The sequence below is a fragment of the Delphinapterus leucas genome, chromosome 16 (assembly GCF_059928025.1).
Source record: "Delphinapterus leucas isolate spDelLeu-1000000601 "Yukka" chromosome 16, BTC_Dleu_Yukka2, whole genome shotgun sequence".
In the NCBI taxonomy this organism is placed as follows: domain Eukaryota; kingdom Metazoa; phylum Chordata; class Mammalia; order Artiodactyla; family Monodontidae; genus Delphinapterus; species Delphinapterus leucas.
The window spans coordinates 6,431,972-6,445,785 of NC_143144.1; the positions used below are offsets into that span (position 1 = coordinate 6,431,972).

The 13,814-nt window shown below is 48.4% G+C and overlaps 1 protein-coding gene across 3 annotated transcripts in view; it reads left to right on the forward strand.

Moving 5' to 3' along the window:
* DISC1 (DISC1 scaffold protein) overlaps positions 1-13,814 on the forward strand; it is a 349,574-nt gene that overhangs the window by 139,317 nt on the left and 196,443 nt on the right. For all 3 annotated transcript variants that reach the window (XM_022553161.2, XM_022553158.2, XM_022553157.2), the window contains exon 8: positions 4,675-4,777. In XM_022553161.2, coding sequence (XP_022408869.1) covers positions 4,675-4,777 — 103 coding nt within the window. The remainder of the gene's footprint in view (positions 1-4,674; positions 4,778-13,814) is intronic.

The following is a 13,814-nucleotide window of genomic DNA, read 5'->3' on the forward strand; positions in this document are numbered from 1 at the left end:
GCAGGAGCTGCAGTGTTGGGGAAGGAATCTTCCGATGATTGCTGCTGTGCAGTCGAGTGCCTTTGCTTGAAAGGCTTCCAGGATGGGAGTGAACTGAGCAGTTAATTACATTTCCTTCGGGAAGGGCAGGGTTCAGGTTGCTCACAAACAGACGGGAAGTGGTATAGTAGATGATTATCTTTTGTTTTTCAAAGTTAAATGGACTTCAAAATCATTTTGCCTATTTTATCTGCTATCTGTACTTCATTTCAGACCTTGGTTTGCGTAGTGATAGAGGCCTCCTTCGTTGTTATTCCCTGGGAGCACGTGGTCAATTCACTTAAGTAGTCTGTGTCTGGTTAGTTAGGAAAACCACAGTTTGCAAAACAAAACCCTTCCTTGCAGAGATACTTAGACCCCACCTGACTTATTGCCAAACCGTGAAGTAGGATCAATTACCCTGTAACTTATTGGTAGAGGTGAGGCTGAGAGCTAGGTCTTAATCATTAACGATTTGTGTTAGGTTTGGGAACCAGGGCGGTTATAAGATAGTTGAAATATGAAAAGAACAGGTTTCTGAGCGGAGAGCAAAGCAGACAAGAGTCTGCTGGCCTGGAAGGAAGCTTTTCTTGTTCTCGGTTCCCCGGGGAACAGAGCAGGAAGACCTTCTGGGGTCTTGGAAACCCTAGCTGAGCCGAGATGGGGGATGTGTTGTTGGCAAAAATGTCCACAGCGGCTCTGGTCCTTTTCCCAGTGTTTGTGTCTAATTCGTTTCTGAAAAAAACATTAAATGATTTTGCTGAAAATCACACAGCAGCAGTTTGATGGGCAGTTCTGCCCTGCACGGAAGGAGAGCTTCCTGTGAGGACTGTCTTGCCGGTTAGTTGGACGGCGTTGGGCCCTGGAACCACGGAATGCTTGAAGCCTGCCCTGCCTTCCTGGAGAACCAGAGAACCGCCCAGGGGTGCTTACCCAGAGAGGAAGGGCAGGACGAGACTCAAGGCCGTGCGGGGACCTGAATCCGCAGGCAGAACTCGGGAAAGGGCTTTATCTCAGGCTCCCAGGCTGAGCGCGGCTGAGACCCTGCCCCCTGCCCAGCTGCAGATCAAGGACGACTGGCTTGGTTCACCAGTTTTGTTTAAACTTTTTTTTTTTTTAATTTATTTTATTTTTGGCTGTGTTGGGTCTTCATTGTTGCGTGCGGGCTTTCTCTAGTTGCAGTGAGCGGGGGCTACTCTTCATTGCAGTGCGCGGGCTTCTCATTGCGGTGCCTTCTCTTGTTGCGGAGCACGGGCTCTAGGCGTGTGGGCTTCAGTAGTTGTGGCACGCGGGCTCAGTAGTTGTGGCTCGTGGGCTCTCCAGCGCAGGCTCAGTAGTTGTGGCACGTGGGCTTAGTTGCTCCGCGGCATGTGGGATCTTCCTGGACCGGGGCTCGAACCCGTGTCCCCTGCGTCGGCAGGCGGATTCTTAACCACTGCGCCACCAGGGAAGCCCCACCAGTTTTATTATACGAGGCAGGAGGGGATGCTGGAGAGCAGGCCTGAATTTCTGCCTTATAAGTGACGGTGATGTCGCCCACTGGCATTCGTGCCCTAGCTGCCACTGTGACCTCGAGGTGGAGCCAGTGGGGAGGTGAGGCGAGACCAAAGCTTCTGGGATGGGGGCGGTGGTGGAAGTGTCCTCCTGAATTTCCTACTGTAAACTGTGCCATTTATCAGGTGTGTCCTAATTTCTGTGTAGTATTCATATGCGGAAGGACTCTTGGGTTTGGGTTTACTGAGCATCAGACCCTACTGTGTGTGTGTAACACAAATGAGTCTCTATCCCAGCAGTGAGGGTGCAGGTGTGCATAATATGTAACACAGATGGTGTTTATCTGTGTGTGCTTTCTATGACATTTTATATTGTGTACACACACCCGTAGGCATATGCACACGACCTTGGGATTTGTTGATCATCTCCAGCTACGGTGGCTCAGATGCCAGAAGTGGTTTGTTTCGTTTGCACCCTTTCTCTAATACGTTTACAAAAACTTACAATTCCCTTGCTTTTCCATAAAATTAAGGAATGCATGCCTAAGATTTTAAAGTGTAAACTTAAAAGCTCCATTTCATAATGAGTTCCTCAGGGTCCAATTTAATTTGGAATTAGAAAGGAGATGCAGATTTTCTGGGGCACACGTGCGCGCGCGCGTGTGTGTATATAGGTGGGTGTGTACACGTGCACATACATGAATGCGTGTGTGTATGGGGGGGGACATATGTTAGTCTACAGAGAATTAGAACAAAACTGCCCAGTCACACGCAACAACTTTCTCTCCCCTCTGGGCTGGTGACCTTGAGGTAAAAGTCGCAGTTTGGCCCAGTTTTCTTTCTTCAGTGAATTAGACACAGTAATCTGATATTCTTTCAAATCCTTCCTCAAAGAGAGCTGGCACCTGCCTTCCACTCATTACATTTTTTCAACTCTTACGGGTTCCCCAAACCAAAGGTAATTAGGGGATAAATGAGATGGAAGAAAGCACTGGAAATAAATGGGGTATCCGGAGGTTGGTAGATATTAGATTACATCCAGCCGTGCCTGAAAGAATGTACATTGCAATTTAATAAGAAGATTTAGAGGTGGTTTCATATTAATAGTGACAGATTGCTCAACAAAAGAGAAATGGACCCAGTTATGATTAAGAGAGACTGCGAGCTGAAACCAGAAATACTGGATGTACTTGGATGAGGCACAACAATTGTGGCTGGTGTTACGGAGTTGACAGAAATGTCCTGGGACTTCTGGTGACAGGCTTAGACCAATGGGAGGGGCCGTGCCCGTCCCTGGCCTTGAGCCCGTGAGACTTGGTGCCGGGGCGGGTGTCCTGACACACCCTGACAAACCTCAGGACTGTTGAGAGGGGGTCTCCAGATGAATGGCTTTGGATGATGGTTGCCCAGCTCTCCTGGTACGAGCTTTGGGGTAGAGGCCTCCACGCCGTCTCCTTCACACAGAAAGTAAGTTTTATAAAGAGATGGGGGAAATTACAGCTGCTTAATGGAAAAGAACATGTTGAAGGCCATGGGGGAAATGGTGTCACATTTTAGGCAGGGTGGGTGAGGTCTGCGTTGATTCTAGAAACAATCTCCATTTCAGTCTGCGGTACACAAAGCATTTCAAGTTGATGGTATCTAGCAAGATCTGGAAACTTCTGGGGAGATTACGTTTTACATTTTCTCTGGGCTCTGTGAACCCAACTGGGTTAATTTTAGTGTCGGAATGGAATTTAAGGTTGTTAGCAAGAAAAGAGGGATGCTTCTAGGTAACATCCTTTGTGGGCTCCCCCAAAATGTCTCCACATATGTGTTCATTGTTATTCAACTGTGCTCTGTGCTTTTGTTGCACTGGAGATTTTTTTTAGGTAGCTCATTAACCTCAGTATAGATAGCAATTGAATATGAGGTTTCTGCTTTAAATAAAAGAAAAAAATTGTGATAGTTTAACTTCGAACAAATACAAAATGACCTAAGACATCTGGAAAAAGAAACTGAGATTCAAGATTTTTTTTTTTTTTTAAAAAACAAGAAACATGTAGGAAGTGAAATGATAAAACCTGTAAACCTCCTTGAGATCTACTTGTCTCTTTTTGCAAATCTGACGTCCCAGCAAGTATCTGCCCTCGAGTATCAGACAACGTCGACTAGGAACGCTCTGCCCTTGATTGTAACATCTGTGTACCATTTTTGCCTGTCTACTACGTGCTAGACACAGATCAAAATCCCTGCTCCCATAGCACGTATCCTACCCAGAAAGGCAATAAAAAAACAAGGGAAGAAAGACAGTGTGTCAGCTGGAGAGAGCGCTATGGATAAACATCCAGCAGGGGACAGGTGGAAGGGGAGGGAGGGCCGAGGGCTTGCTGTTTTTTTGTGGGTAGCCAGCAAGGCCCTTCTTCCCAGGGCAGAGCCCTGAGGGCTGTGAGTGAACTGAGTCACCAGGGACAAGCTGAGCCACTCAGAAGGAAGGAGTAAGAATGCAGAGGCCCTGGGAGGGAGCAGGCAGGGGGCTTGAGTTATTTTAGTTTGTGGTTGTGCTCTGTTGTGTGAGTGCATCTCAGTTTTGTGTTCAGGTGTGTGAGAGCTGTAGGATCTATGCTGGGAATATGCCAGTGACTGCTTTATTTAGCCCTTCCTCCCTCCCTTCCCTTCTTCCATCCTTCCTTCCTTCCTTTATGCATTGCTTGCTTTTTAAGAACTCTCCTGCGGTTACTCTTTTTTTAAAATATAAATTTATTTATTTATTTATTTATGGCTGTGTTGGGTCTTCGTTGCTGCGGGCGGGCTTTCTTTAGTTGTGGCGAGCGGGGGCTACTCTTCGTTGTGGCGCGCGGGCTTCTCATTGCGGTGGCTTCTCTTGTTGTGGAGCACGGGCTCTAGGTGCATGGGCTTCAGTAGTTGCGGCATGTGGGCTCAGTAGTTGTGGCTTGTGGGCTTCGTTGCTCCGTGGCATGTGGGATCTTCCCGGACCAGGGCTCGAACCCGTGTCCCCTGCATTGGCAGGCGGATTCTTAACCACTGTGCCACCAGGGAGGTCCCCAGTTACTCTTTATCACTCCCTTTATTACTTATAAACTCAGGAATCTGTCTGGCGCTCTGTTGCCCTCTGACTTTTACGTAAATACATGATGACTCATGGCTGTCTCTCTCCCTCTAGGTGTGTATGAGCGAAAGACTCTGCAGTGCCCTGAGGAAGAAAGTTAACGATATTGAAACCCAACTGCCGGCGTTGCTTGAAGCCAAAGTGCTTGCCATCTCAGGTACCTGGGGGCAGAGGGACCATGGGAGGCAGTTGGAGCGAGTGATGACAACTGCCGCGTCCGTATCTTGTCTTGGATTAACATTCTACCTGTAACTGATGTCATACTCAACAGCTCAGAGCCTTTCTGGGGAGTTTCACTACAACCCATGGGCTAGATGGGCAGCGTGCTTTTCCCTATAAGGGAGGGATAAGACTCTTAAAAATACACATGCACACATCATATAAAATAGTTATTCGTGTAGGTGCCGTAGTCTGGACTTGCAGTTCCTGTTGCTTTAAGAGTTTAGAGACTAGATACTCTGGATGCCATACAATTCTAGCCGATGTTTCTACAGCTTCATGTGTATCTGGAGAAGCTCAGTGAGGGTTATCGGGTGTGATCAGCCCCTTCCTCTGCGGAAGGAGTGGTAAGAGGAGATAAACTGAGGTACTCAGCGTAACAATCTAGTCATAGATTATAGATTTTTGGAGGGTACTCAGTGGATTATTCTCCTTCCTTAAGCCGGTAGTTACTAAGGGATATCTTTTCCCATTAATCGGTCGGCTGAAGACACAAGCCTCTGAAAATAGGATCTTACTCCATCACCTGAACAGTGTCTTTGAACATTCCTCTGCATTGGTTATTTTATTTTATTTTCACATCAGCTCTATCAAGTAGGAGGGAGAGATCCTGCAATGCTGAGGAACAGAGGGGGAGATTGAGGCCCTGGGGTGTGTCCTCTGGTGAAGTTCACTCCATCAGCTAAGTGGTGATAGATTGGAGGCTGGAGTCCAGGTGTGAGAGATGGATTCTTAGCCCAGTTATGTAATGACAGCCTCCAAGGATTCTGAGTTGTACAGGTTGAATGAATCCACAGCTCATCAGCTTCGGAAGAATCATAAAGATTTAATGAAAAGGTATAATAATTACATGTGTGGGTTTTAAATGGCATTTTAAGAAGGCATACAATAATCGGCAGCTTCTGCTTTTCAGATCATTAAACAACTGATGTTGGCAGCTAACGAGCAGTTTGGTGCCCGGCGCAGTCACGCGTGTTATTTACAACCCGCAGAACACGCGCATGTGAATGTGGGACTTGGCTGTTAACAGCTTCACATGCCATGTACTTGGAATTACAGCCCCACTTGCTAAGAAGGAAAAAGAAGACTGAACACAGTCTTGCTTCTGAGTTAGGGTTTTTGCCTTTCTTAATCAATGTATCTTTCCCGGGAATACAGGTGGATGTGTCTGTATGAAGCCCAAGGGCGGAGATGCATCATTGGAGCAGAAGGGGAACCCGCTCTCAAATGTGAATGATTTCCTGTTAGGATCCCAGGGAAAATTCTTGACATGGTATCTTGCATACGGGGCCTGGGTTTTCTGTGTAGCTCTTAGATCAGCTGGGAAATTGGTGAGGCCTAATCGGATGAGGGAGTTAACTGGGGTGGGAACTCACCTCCCGACCCCCCTATTTCCTGGTCACTCTTGAGCCCCTTGGAGAACAGGACTTTCAGTCAACGGGCTGCCCCATGGGTTGGGCTAGCGGCAGGCTGATCGTCATTAACTTCCACATATAATGCGATTTCTGTTTCCTTTTGAGCTATGCTCCACAGCAGGGAAGACCCGAGGAGGGAAAAGGTACCTCCCTTAGGGTGCTGGTGGTGCCGATGTTTTGGACCCTCACTCCACTAGACAAAAGCCACAACCACAAACCTCTCCAAGTGAGGCCTATTTTGGGTTCTCTGTGTAGATGCTGGGACAATGCTGTTGAGATTCCCAGAAGCCCTATTGAATGGAGAGGATCTAATGGGATACCCTTAGGTTCTCAGAGGGCCTTTCATCTGTCTGAGAGTTTCTAGATCTCCCATCCTGGACTTGATCTATGGACTGAGGTCTTTTCTTCATTTGAGAGTCATCTGCTCTCTGCAGAGATGGGGAATAAGAAACAGTTTTGCTTTAAAACTTTATTTTTATTTTAAATATGAAGTCCTGGCTCCTTTATATTTAAATGTATGTGCTTTAACTCATCTCTCTTTTCTTGCACCTGATCACAGGCAGCGACCAGAAGCCAGTGGGCACTTCTGTATCCTGCCTGGAAATCTCTTTGGCCGTGTGGTTAACTTCACTAGGAATTGTTTTCTATGTTGCCTCGCTGATAATGTTACCAGACTTTCTGTCACTATATTATAGGGGTCCCTTTTCCTCTGGCTTCCAGTAATACTTTCCTTACTTTCCTTTCAGGCTTCACGGAGGCCTGCCACCTGGTCCCAAAGTCAGCGCCTCAGGTTGTAGGATTTGTAGCAGCAGCATTCTCCTTTCAGTTGCCAACATCTGTCCTCGTTAGTGATTGCTGCATAATGAACTACTTCAGACTTGGTGGCTTAAAACGTCACCAATCACTTATTTTGCTCGTGAACCTGCTATTTGGGCAGGGGGTGGGAGGGTCAGCTAGGGGGTGGCTGCTGGGGCTGGAGAGTCCCCTTCAAGGACTCCTGTGACTAGCAGGTTGGTCTGTCTATCTGTCTGTTGGTTCTTCCACGTTGGTTCTACCACGTCTGTTGGTAACCTCACTATCGCCAGCTTGGCTTCATCACAACATGGCTGCCGGGTTCTAACAGTGAGTGTCCCAAGAGATAAGACATGGAAGTTTCTTATTTCTTAAGGCCTGGACTCAGAAACTGGCATGCGTCTCTATTAATAGGTGATAAATTACCCCCAAACTTTGTAGCTTGAACAGCAACCATTTATTATATCCCACGGTTTCTGAGGGTTAGGAATCTAGAAGCAGTTTAGCTGGGTGATCCTAGCTCAGGATCTCTCACGAGGTTGCTGTCCAGATACGGGGTGGGGCTGAAGTTCTCTGAAGGCTTGATGGGGCCTGAAAGATCTGCTTCCAAGCTCATTCACTTGGCTGTCGGCAGACGGTCTTGGTTCGTTGCCACGTGGGCCACGCCGTAGGGCGCTCATGACACGGTCACTGATTTCCCCCAGAGCAAGTGATCTGAGAGTGAAAGCAAACAGGACAGAAGACACAGTGCCTGTTGGACCTTAGTTTCCAAACTCGCACAGTCATCTCTTGCTTTAGCGACTAGGAGGGAATTGCTAAGTCCAGCCCACACTCAAGGGGAGGGGAGACAGATGCCACCCCAAGGGAGGAGCATTGAAGAATCTGATGGGCACATTTTAAAACCATCACAGCAGCCGTTTTATTTTATTGCTGGAGCAGTCCTGGGGCCCTGGTTCAAGAGAAAGGGACACAGGGGACAGCTGTCAGTGGGAGGGGTGCAGAGAGTTTGGGGGCCATGTTTTACAGTGTGCCACAGTGACTTAAGAGCCCGTAGGAGCCCGTGAACTAAAGACGTGGACAGGTTTTCAGCCACAGGTAATGGCATCAGGCACCTGAGTGCCAGGCCTGGCTCTAGGTACTGAGGGTGCAGCAGTGGACAGGACAAGAACCCTTCCTTCATAAGAATTATGCAGTAGCGTGGAGCGAGATATGCCTGGACTGGATGTGGTGGAAAAACATGGCTGTGTTTGGAGGGGGGAGAGCAGTTGAGATTGACTCCGGTGTAGGGTCAGTACTGTGGTAGGAATAAACTAGTCATCATTGGTTAGGACCTGGCTGTCCAGGGCTCTGTACAGCAGGCTAAGGGTAATCGTATCTAGGAGCAGCGATCATTTATTTTCAAGCAAGGCAAGGACATGATCAAAGCCAGACTTTAGGAAGCCCGGTCTGCAGTGGAGTACATGGTGGGATAGAGGTGGGAATGTCTGGGGCTGGAACTCACTGACTTAACTAAGATGCTCTCAGTGAAAAAGGGAGAAAAGAAGGCTAGTGTATGAAATCTTATACGGATGCTTAGAAGAGCTATGGTGGCATTAATATAGCCCGTTGAATGTGGTATAATATACATTAAGAAAACCTAGAAAGCTTATCATTTCTTTTTAAGTGTAGGTCACATGAGATAAGAACACAGACAACGGTAACACATCAAACGCAACAATCGTCTAGATTTTATTTCACGATATACAGTGGATTCTCCATGGAACTCTCAGCCTACTTCTTCGCTGCCGCTCCTGTGGCTTTCAAAAACTCCAAGGAACCTAGATTTCTCCCCGGTCTTCATTCACCTACACAACTCTTGACTAAACTGTATCTTATTCATCTCTTTTCTTTCCCTTCTCTGTTTCTGCCTTAACTCGTGTGATGTTTGGCAGAGAATAGCTTGGTTGAAAGCACACACCCATCTTTCATCCCTGTGGACAGGTAGGTACTGTTGTCAAGTCCATCCTAGAGAAGGTCATCCCCCCATGTCTGTGCGTAGTGGCTTAGAATGGGGAGCTCGCCGGGGCTGACAGATCTCTTGGTTCTTGAGAGCAGAGGCCACACTGCGTAGCAGATAGAAGCTTTGGCTTTGGAATCTGAGAGGTCTGTGTTCAAGCCCAGCTTAATCGGCACTTGGCTGGGTGACCTTGGGCAAATTATTTCATCTTTTAAAATCTTGCTTCTTCATCTATACAAGGAGGATAACAGTCACACTCTTACCTTAGTGTGCTGTAAGAACTAGATGAGGTGGTGAATTAGACTAATATGGCACACCAGTACACTGATACCTGGATAATAAATGTGTGTGAGCTCCGTGTGCAGGGGCGATATAGATGCTTAACTAGCGTCCAAGTGGGAGGAGGTTTCGTCAGGAGGTGACTGGCTCATGTACCTGCAGCGAAAGGGCTTGTGGTGGCACCTACATCCCTTCTTGCAAAGTGGCTTCGGCCCCAAATGCCTGCACGGTCTCCTGCCCGCTGAACTAGGTGGGGCCGCTCGTTGATGGCGAGCCTTCAGTTTGCCCCTTTGGTTTCCAGCACTGAGTTCAGAAGCCCAGAGCCCTGCTGGTCCCCTCCCCAGGCCAGGAAATTAACCTTAGCCCTGGAGGCCTGGTCAGTGTCATGGCTGGATCCCAAGCTCCTGGGCTCGGAGCGTCTCCCTGAGGCCCGGAGCAGGTCTGGTCTGACTGCCCACTTCAGGCCCCGTGCCCCCGGGCCTCACTGAGGCTTTTCTGGGTGGAGCTCGAGAGGCCTCTCTCCGCAAGAGGCAGCCGCAGGCCCACCTTGCCGACTGGCGGGCTGGACAGCACATGAGAGCAAAGATCTCAGGAGGGTGCTTCACCAAAGGGAACCCGCCCAGACCAGACCGCACACTCCCTTTGGTGTGCGTCTGTGCTGCCCAAACAACCCGCTTCACGGGCAACTCGACTGCGTTGGCCTCTCCCTAGGCTGGGCAGAGGCTGCTGCGGGGAGAGCGAGGGCATGGTCTCGGTGCCCCGAGGAGGGTGTGATGGGTGTGCCTGCCTCAGGCTCTGTGGTCAGGATGTCAATGGCCTATCTCCTTTTCTAGAACCGGGCCGGGCCTTGCCCAGCCTTTGACCCTGGTGATGAACACTCCTGTCTTGAGCTTAGCTCCGTTCCCTCTCTGCCTGCCGTTCCTTCCTTTCACAGCTGTGGCCTCCTTACCCTCCTTCTGTTCCCAGAAACAGAAGATGTTTCAGTGGTGGGAACCCGCGTCCGTGTCTGCGCGACAGGCATCCTTCCTGGCTGTCCCCGGCCTTCCGTCTTGGGCTCCGGGTCCTGTAACTGGGCTCTGCTTCCGTCATGCTCTGTAACCTGACTGGTGTCCCATGGTCATCTTGCACGGGGCCGGCTGTGCTCTGACCGTTTCCCCGCCCCCGGCATCAAGGCCCAGCTCTCTGATGCCCGGGCTCTGAAGCTTTGCTTATATTGACATCCTGCATGAGTTTCCGGCTCCATCCTTTCCCTGCTTGAAGCAGCCCCCTTATTGTTCTGGTCCACATGTTGAGTCACCTTGCTGGGTTTTTTTCCTGGGCTTTGCCTAATGTCTGGCACTCAGGAGACAGTCGATGAGAGTAATTGTTTGAAAAAATGGAACCCTCATTTGTTGATTTCTGATCCCCAGAATCTGTTGTTTCCACACCTCAGGATCTCCCCTCAGTTTGTCGTGTATTTTCTTTCTCATCTGCCTCCGATTGTCTGTTTCCAAAGAACAAACAGTTCAAATAATCATTTATTCTTAAATAGCATATCCAGATATCTCTGGTACTCCAAGCCATTTGTTTTCTAAAGATGGTTCTATCTGATTTGACTTTACCTTTATAGAGAATAAAAATTATCTATACTTAAAATGCATTAGTTAGAGACAAATGTGTCTAAATGGCAGCCTGAAATCTTTCTCTCTTTTTTTTCTTTTTTGGCTGCACCCTGCAGCTTGCAGGATCTTAGTTCCCCGACCAGGGATGGAACCCGTGCCCCCTGTAATGGAAGCATGGAGTCCTAACCACTGGACCACTAGGGAATTACCTGAATTCTTCTTTCTTAGTTTATGATTTGGAGGGAAATAGGAACATTCTTAGAAATAACACTAGATTTTCTAGATAAGTGCAAAATGTTTCCTTCTCTCTAAGAAAGTTCATGGTTTAGATCAATGGCTGGGGGAGCTGATAGGCTCGGTAAAGATTTTTCAAAGATGATGTTTATCCAGGGTGGAAATAAAGACCCACCAAGTGAGAAGAAGGAAAGGGTATTGTTCAGAGCTTACCATAGCAAGGCAGGCAACCACCATCGCTTGTGTTTCAGCAGAGACACTCTAAGGCAGGCAGAGGAGAGGGAAAGCTTCGTGGTGGAACAAAGGAAGGTTCCACGTGTGATTGGAGGCTGTTGGCCTGGAGAAGCTGGGGGTGGGTTAACTAGAGCATCCAGTGTGACTGGTAAGGGGAGCATATTTGACTTACTCTGGTTGGTCCTAAGCTGGAAGCGGGGACAAAAATTAGGGAATTTGTTATTAATCAAGTCCTGGCCATTTGGGGCAAATTGTTACAGAAGTTATTGTTCAGCTTCCTGGATTGTGACTAGAGATGGCATCTGACTTCCTACAAGCTGGCCTCCTGGGCTGGTCACTGTACACAGGGGTGGGTTTCCCGGGCAGGCCGCTGCAGGCTGGGCTTCTGTTCTATTTATGATCTGACCATCGTCTGTTTGTATATTTTGTCTCTCGCCAGGCACCGCGCTTTCTCAAGCTATTTGAAGCAGTCTGTGTTTCATGTAAAATCCCGTGTTCCAGCGTTCTCTTCCCCTTGTCTTCTCTATCAAATGTGACCATTTCTAAAATGTTTGATGTGCAAAACCGGGGCTCTGCTCACACAAAATGCTTTTCGGTATCTCAGGAAATCATGGTAACTGGAAGAAAGAAACAAAACGAGTGGAAAATGGCAAATTCCAGCCAAAGGAGCTTCCATGCAGAGGGGGTTCGGGGAGCAGTTGGTTGGTGATCGTGGCCTTGACATCGCTGAGCGTGAGGCTTGGAAGGCAGAGGGTGTGGTCCTGCCCAACCAGCGGGTGTGGACTTGAGCTTGGAATTCCTCGAAAGACCTGGTGTCACGCCAGAGAAGAGGTGTAGCACTCTATGATTTGGGGGTTTGATTATGTTCAACACTGGCTTTATTTCTTTTTCCCTCGAAAAGAAGTATAGCTCAAATTCGGGTAGGTAGAAGAGGATAACTTTAGGAGGATCGTCACAGATGGAAACGTCTGTGGCCCAGCGAGTACCGTGCGTGTGCACGTCCCCCGGTGAAGGTAATAGTGAGGCCTGTGGACTGACTGGGTGAAACAGCCCGTCTGAGCACAGGATTTAACCTCAGCCATCTCTGTTCTCCCTCCCTTTATGGATGATTCGTGGCCATGTTTTGACCAAGTCCCTTACTGAGCTGTATTTGATGGAATAAGCACCTAACATGAGGTTGGAAGAACCAAGTTCAAGTTCAGTAATCTCATGTGTGATCTTAGAACTCCGAAACATTGTGACCTTACGAAGGTCACTCTCTGGGTCTCAGTTTCTTCAACTGGAAACCAAGGGCAGTCATTACAAGACCTCCTTCCTGGATTGTTGGGAAGACTAAATGAGAATTCACAAGAGCCCTGTAATCTATAAAATGAGACTCAGATAATGATTTCAAAAAATAACCCCCAGATAGCATGAAGTAGAGGAGGGTAACGATTTAAAATTCAGAGACACTGAGGATGTAGTTAGAAACAACAGGTTGAGTAAAATCAGTTTCAGCTTTGGCAGGCACCCAGAGGGTTTTAATTGTGTTACTTGTAGAATAAAATATTTTGGCAGGTGCTCTAAAAAACCTACATGAGGGCCCAAGTGCGGTTCGCCTGCTGCAGAGCAGGCAGGCATATGCGCAGCTCGATGCAAAGGCGGATATGCATCCGTACACAGATTCCCCCTTGGCTTTAGGGAAGACGCATCAGGGTGATGGAGATTGGGGTCCCCGGGTCACTGATGGGACTTCCTACAGGGATCAGCATTTCTTTTTCTCAGTTTTCATCACGGAGCTCTGGTCAGTTTCAGCAATCGGGGAGGGCTGCGTCAAGCAAGATTCGCCTCATGGGCTTGGATCTGAGGCCAAAATGCTTATGAAATATTAACCGAGGACAGTGTAGCATTTTATCATGGCACGGCTTTTGATATTATCTGTCTCTCTGGGAATTCACACTCATTCTGTGTGTGTGAAGCATCCACAGGACGCTGCATTTTCCCAAGCCACACCCCTTCGGATCCAGGATCCTAATTAGTGATCTCTCATGTTTTATTAAGGCTCTGGCCTCTAGAGCCGGTGATGAGTCGCAGGAGGGCCTGAGGATGTATTTCCAGGAAACCTTCCATGCTGGCACTCACTCCATCTCTGTAGTGTCTTCCTGTTTGTTTTGGGAGGTCTTTTCTCTCTGAATTGTTCTCAAGAGGAAGTTGCACACTTGGCATCTCCTGCCTGGTGTCTCTGGGGCAGTCTTGGTGCTCACCCCACCATTTTGCTAACCCTCTGGCTTGAAAATATGGCCCAGCAGAAAGGTGGGAGCTCCCTCAACCCAGGCCGAGAAGGGAACTTGAAGGCACCGCGGGTGCTCATGCAGTTCTGCCCAGAGGCCACCACACTTCTGGGGCTGCGGGCTCCTCCCGCGGTCTCCCCATGGCGTGGCAGGT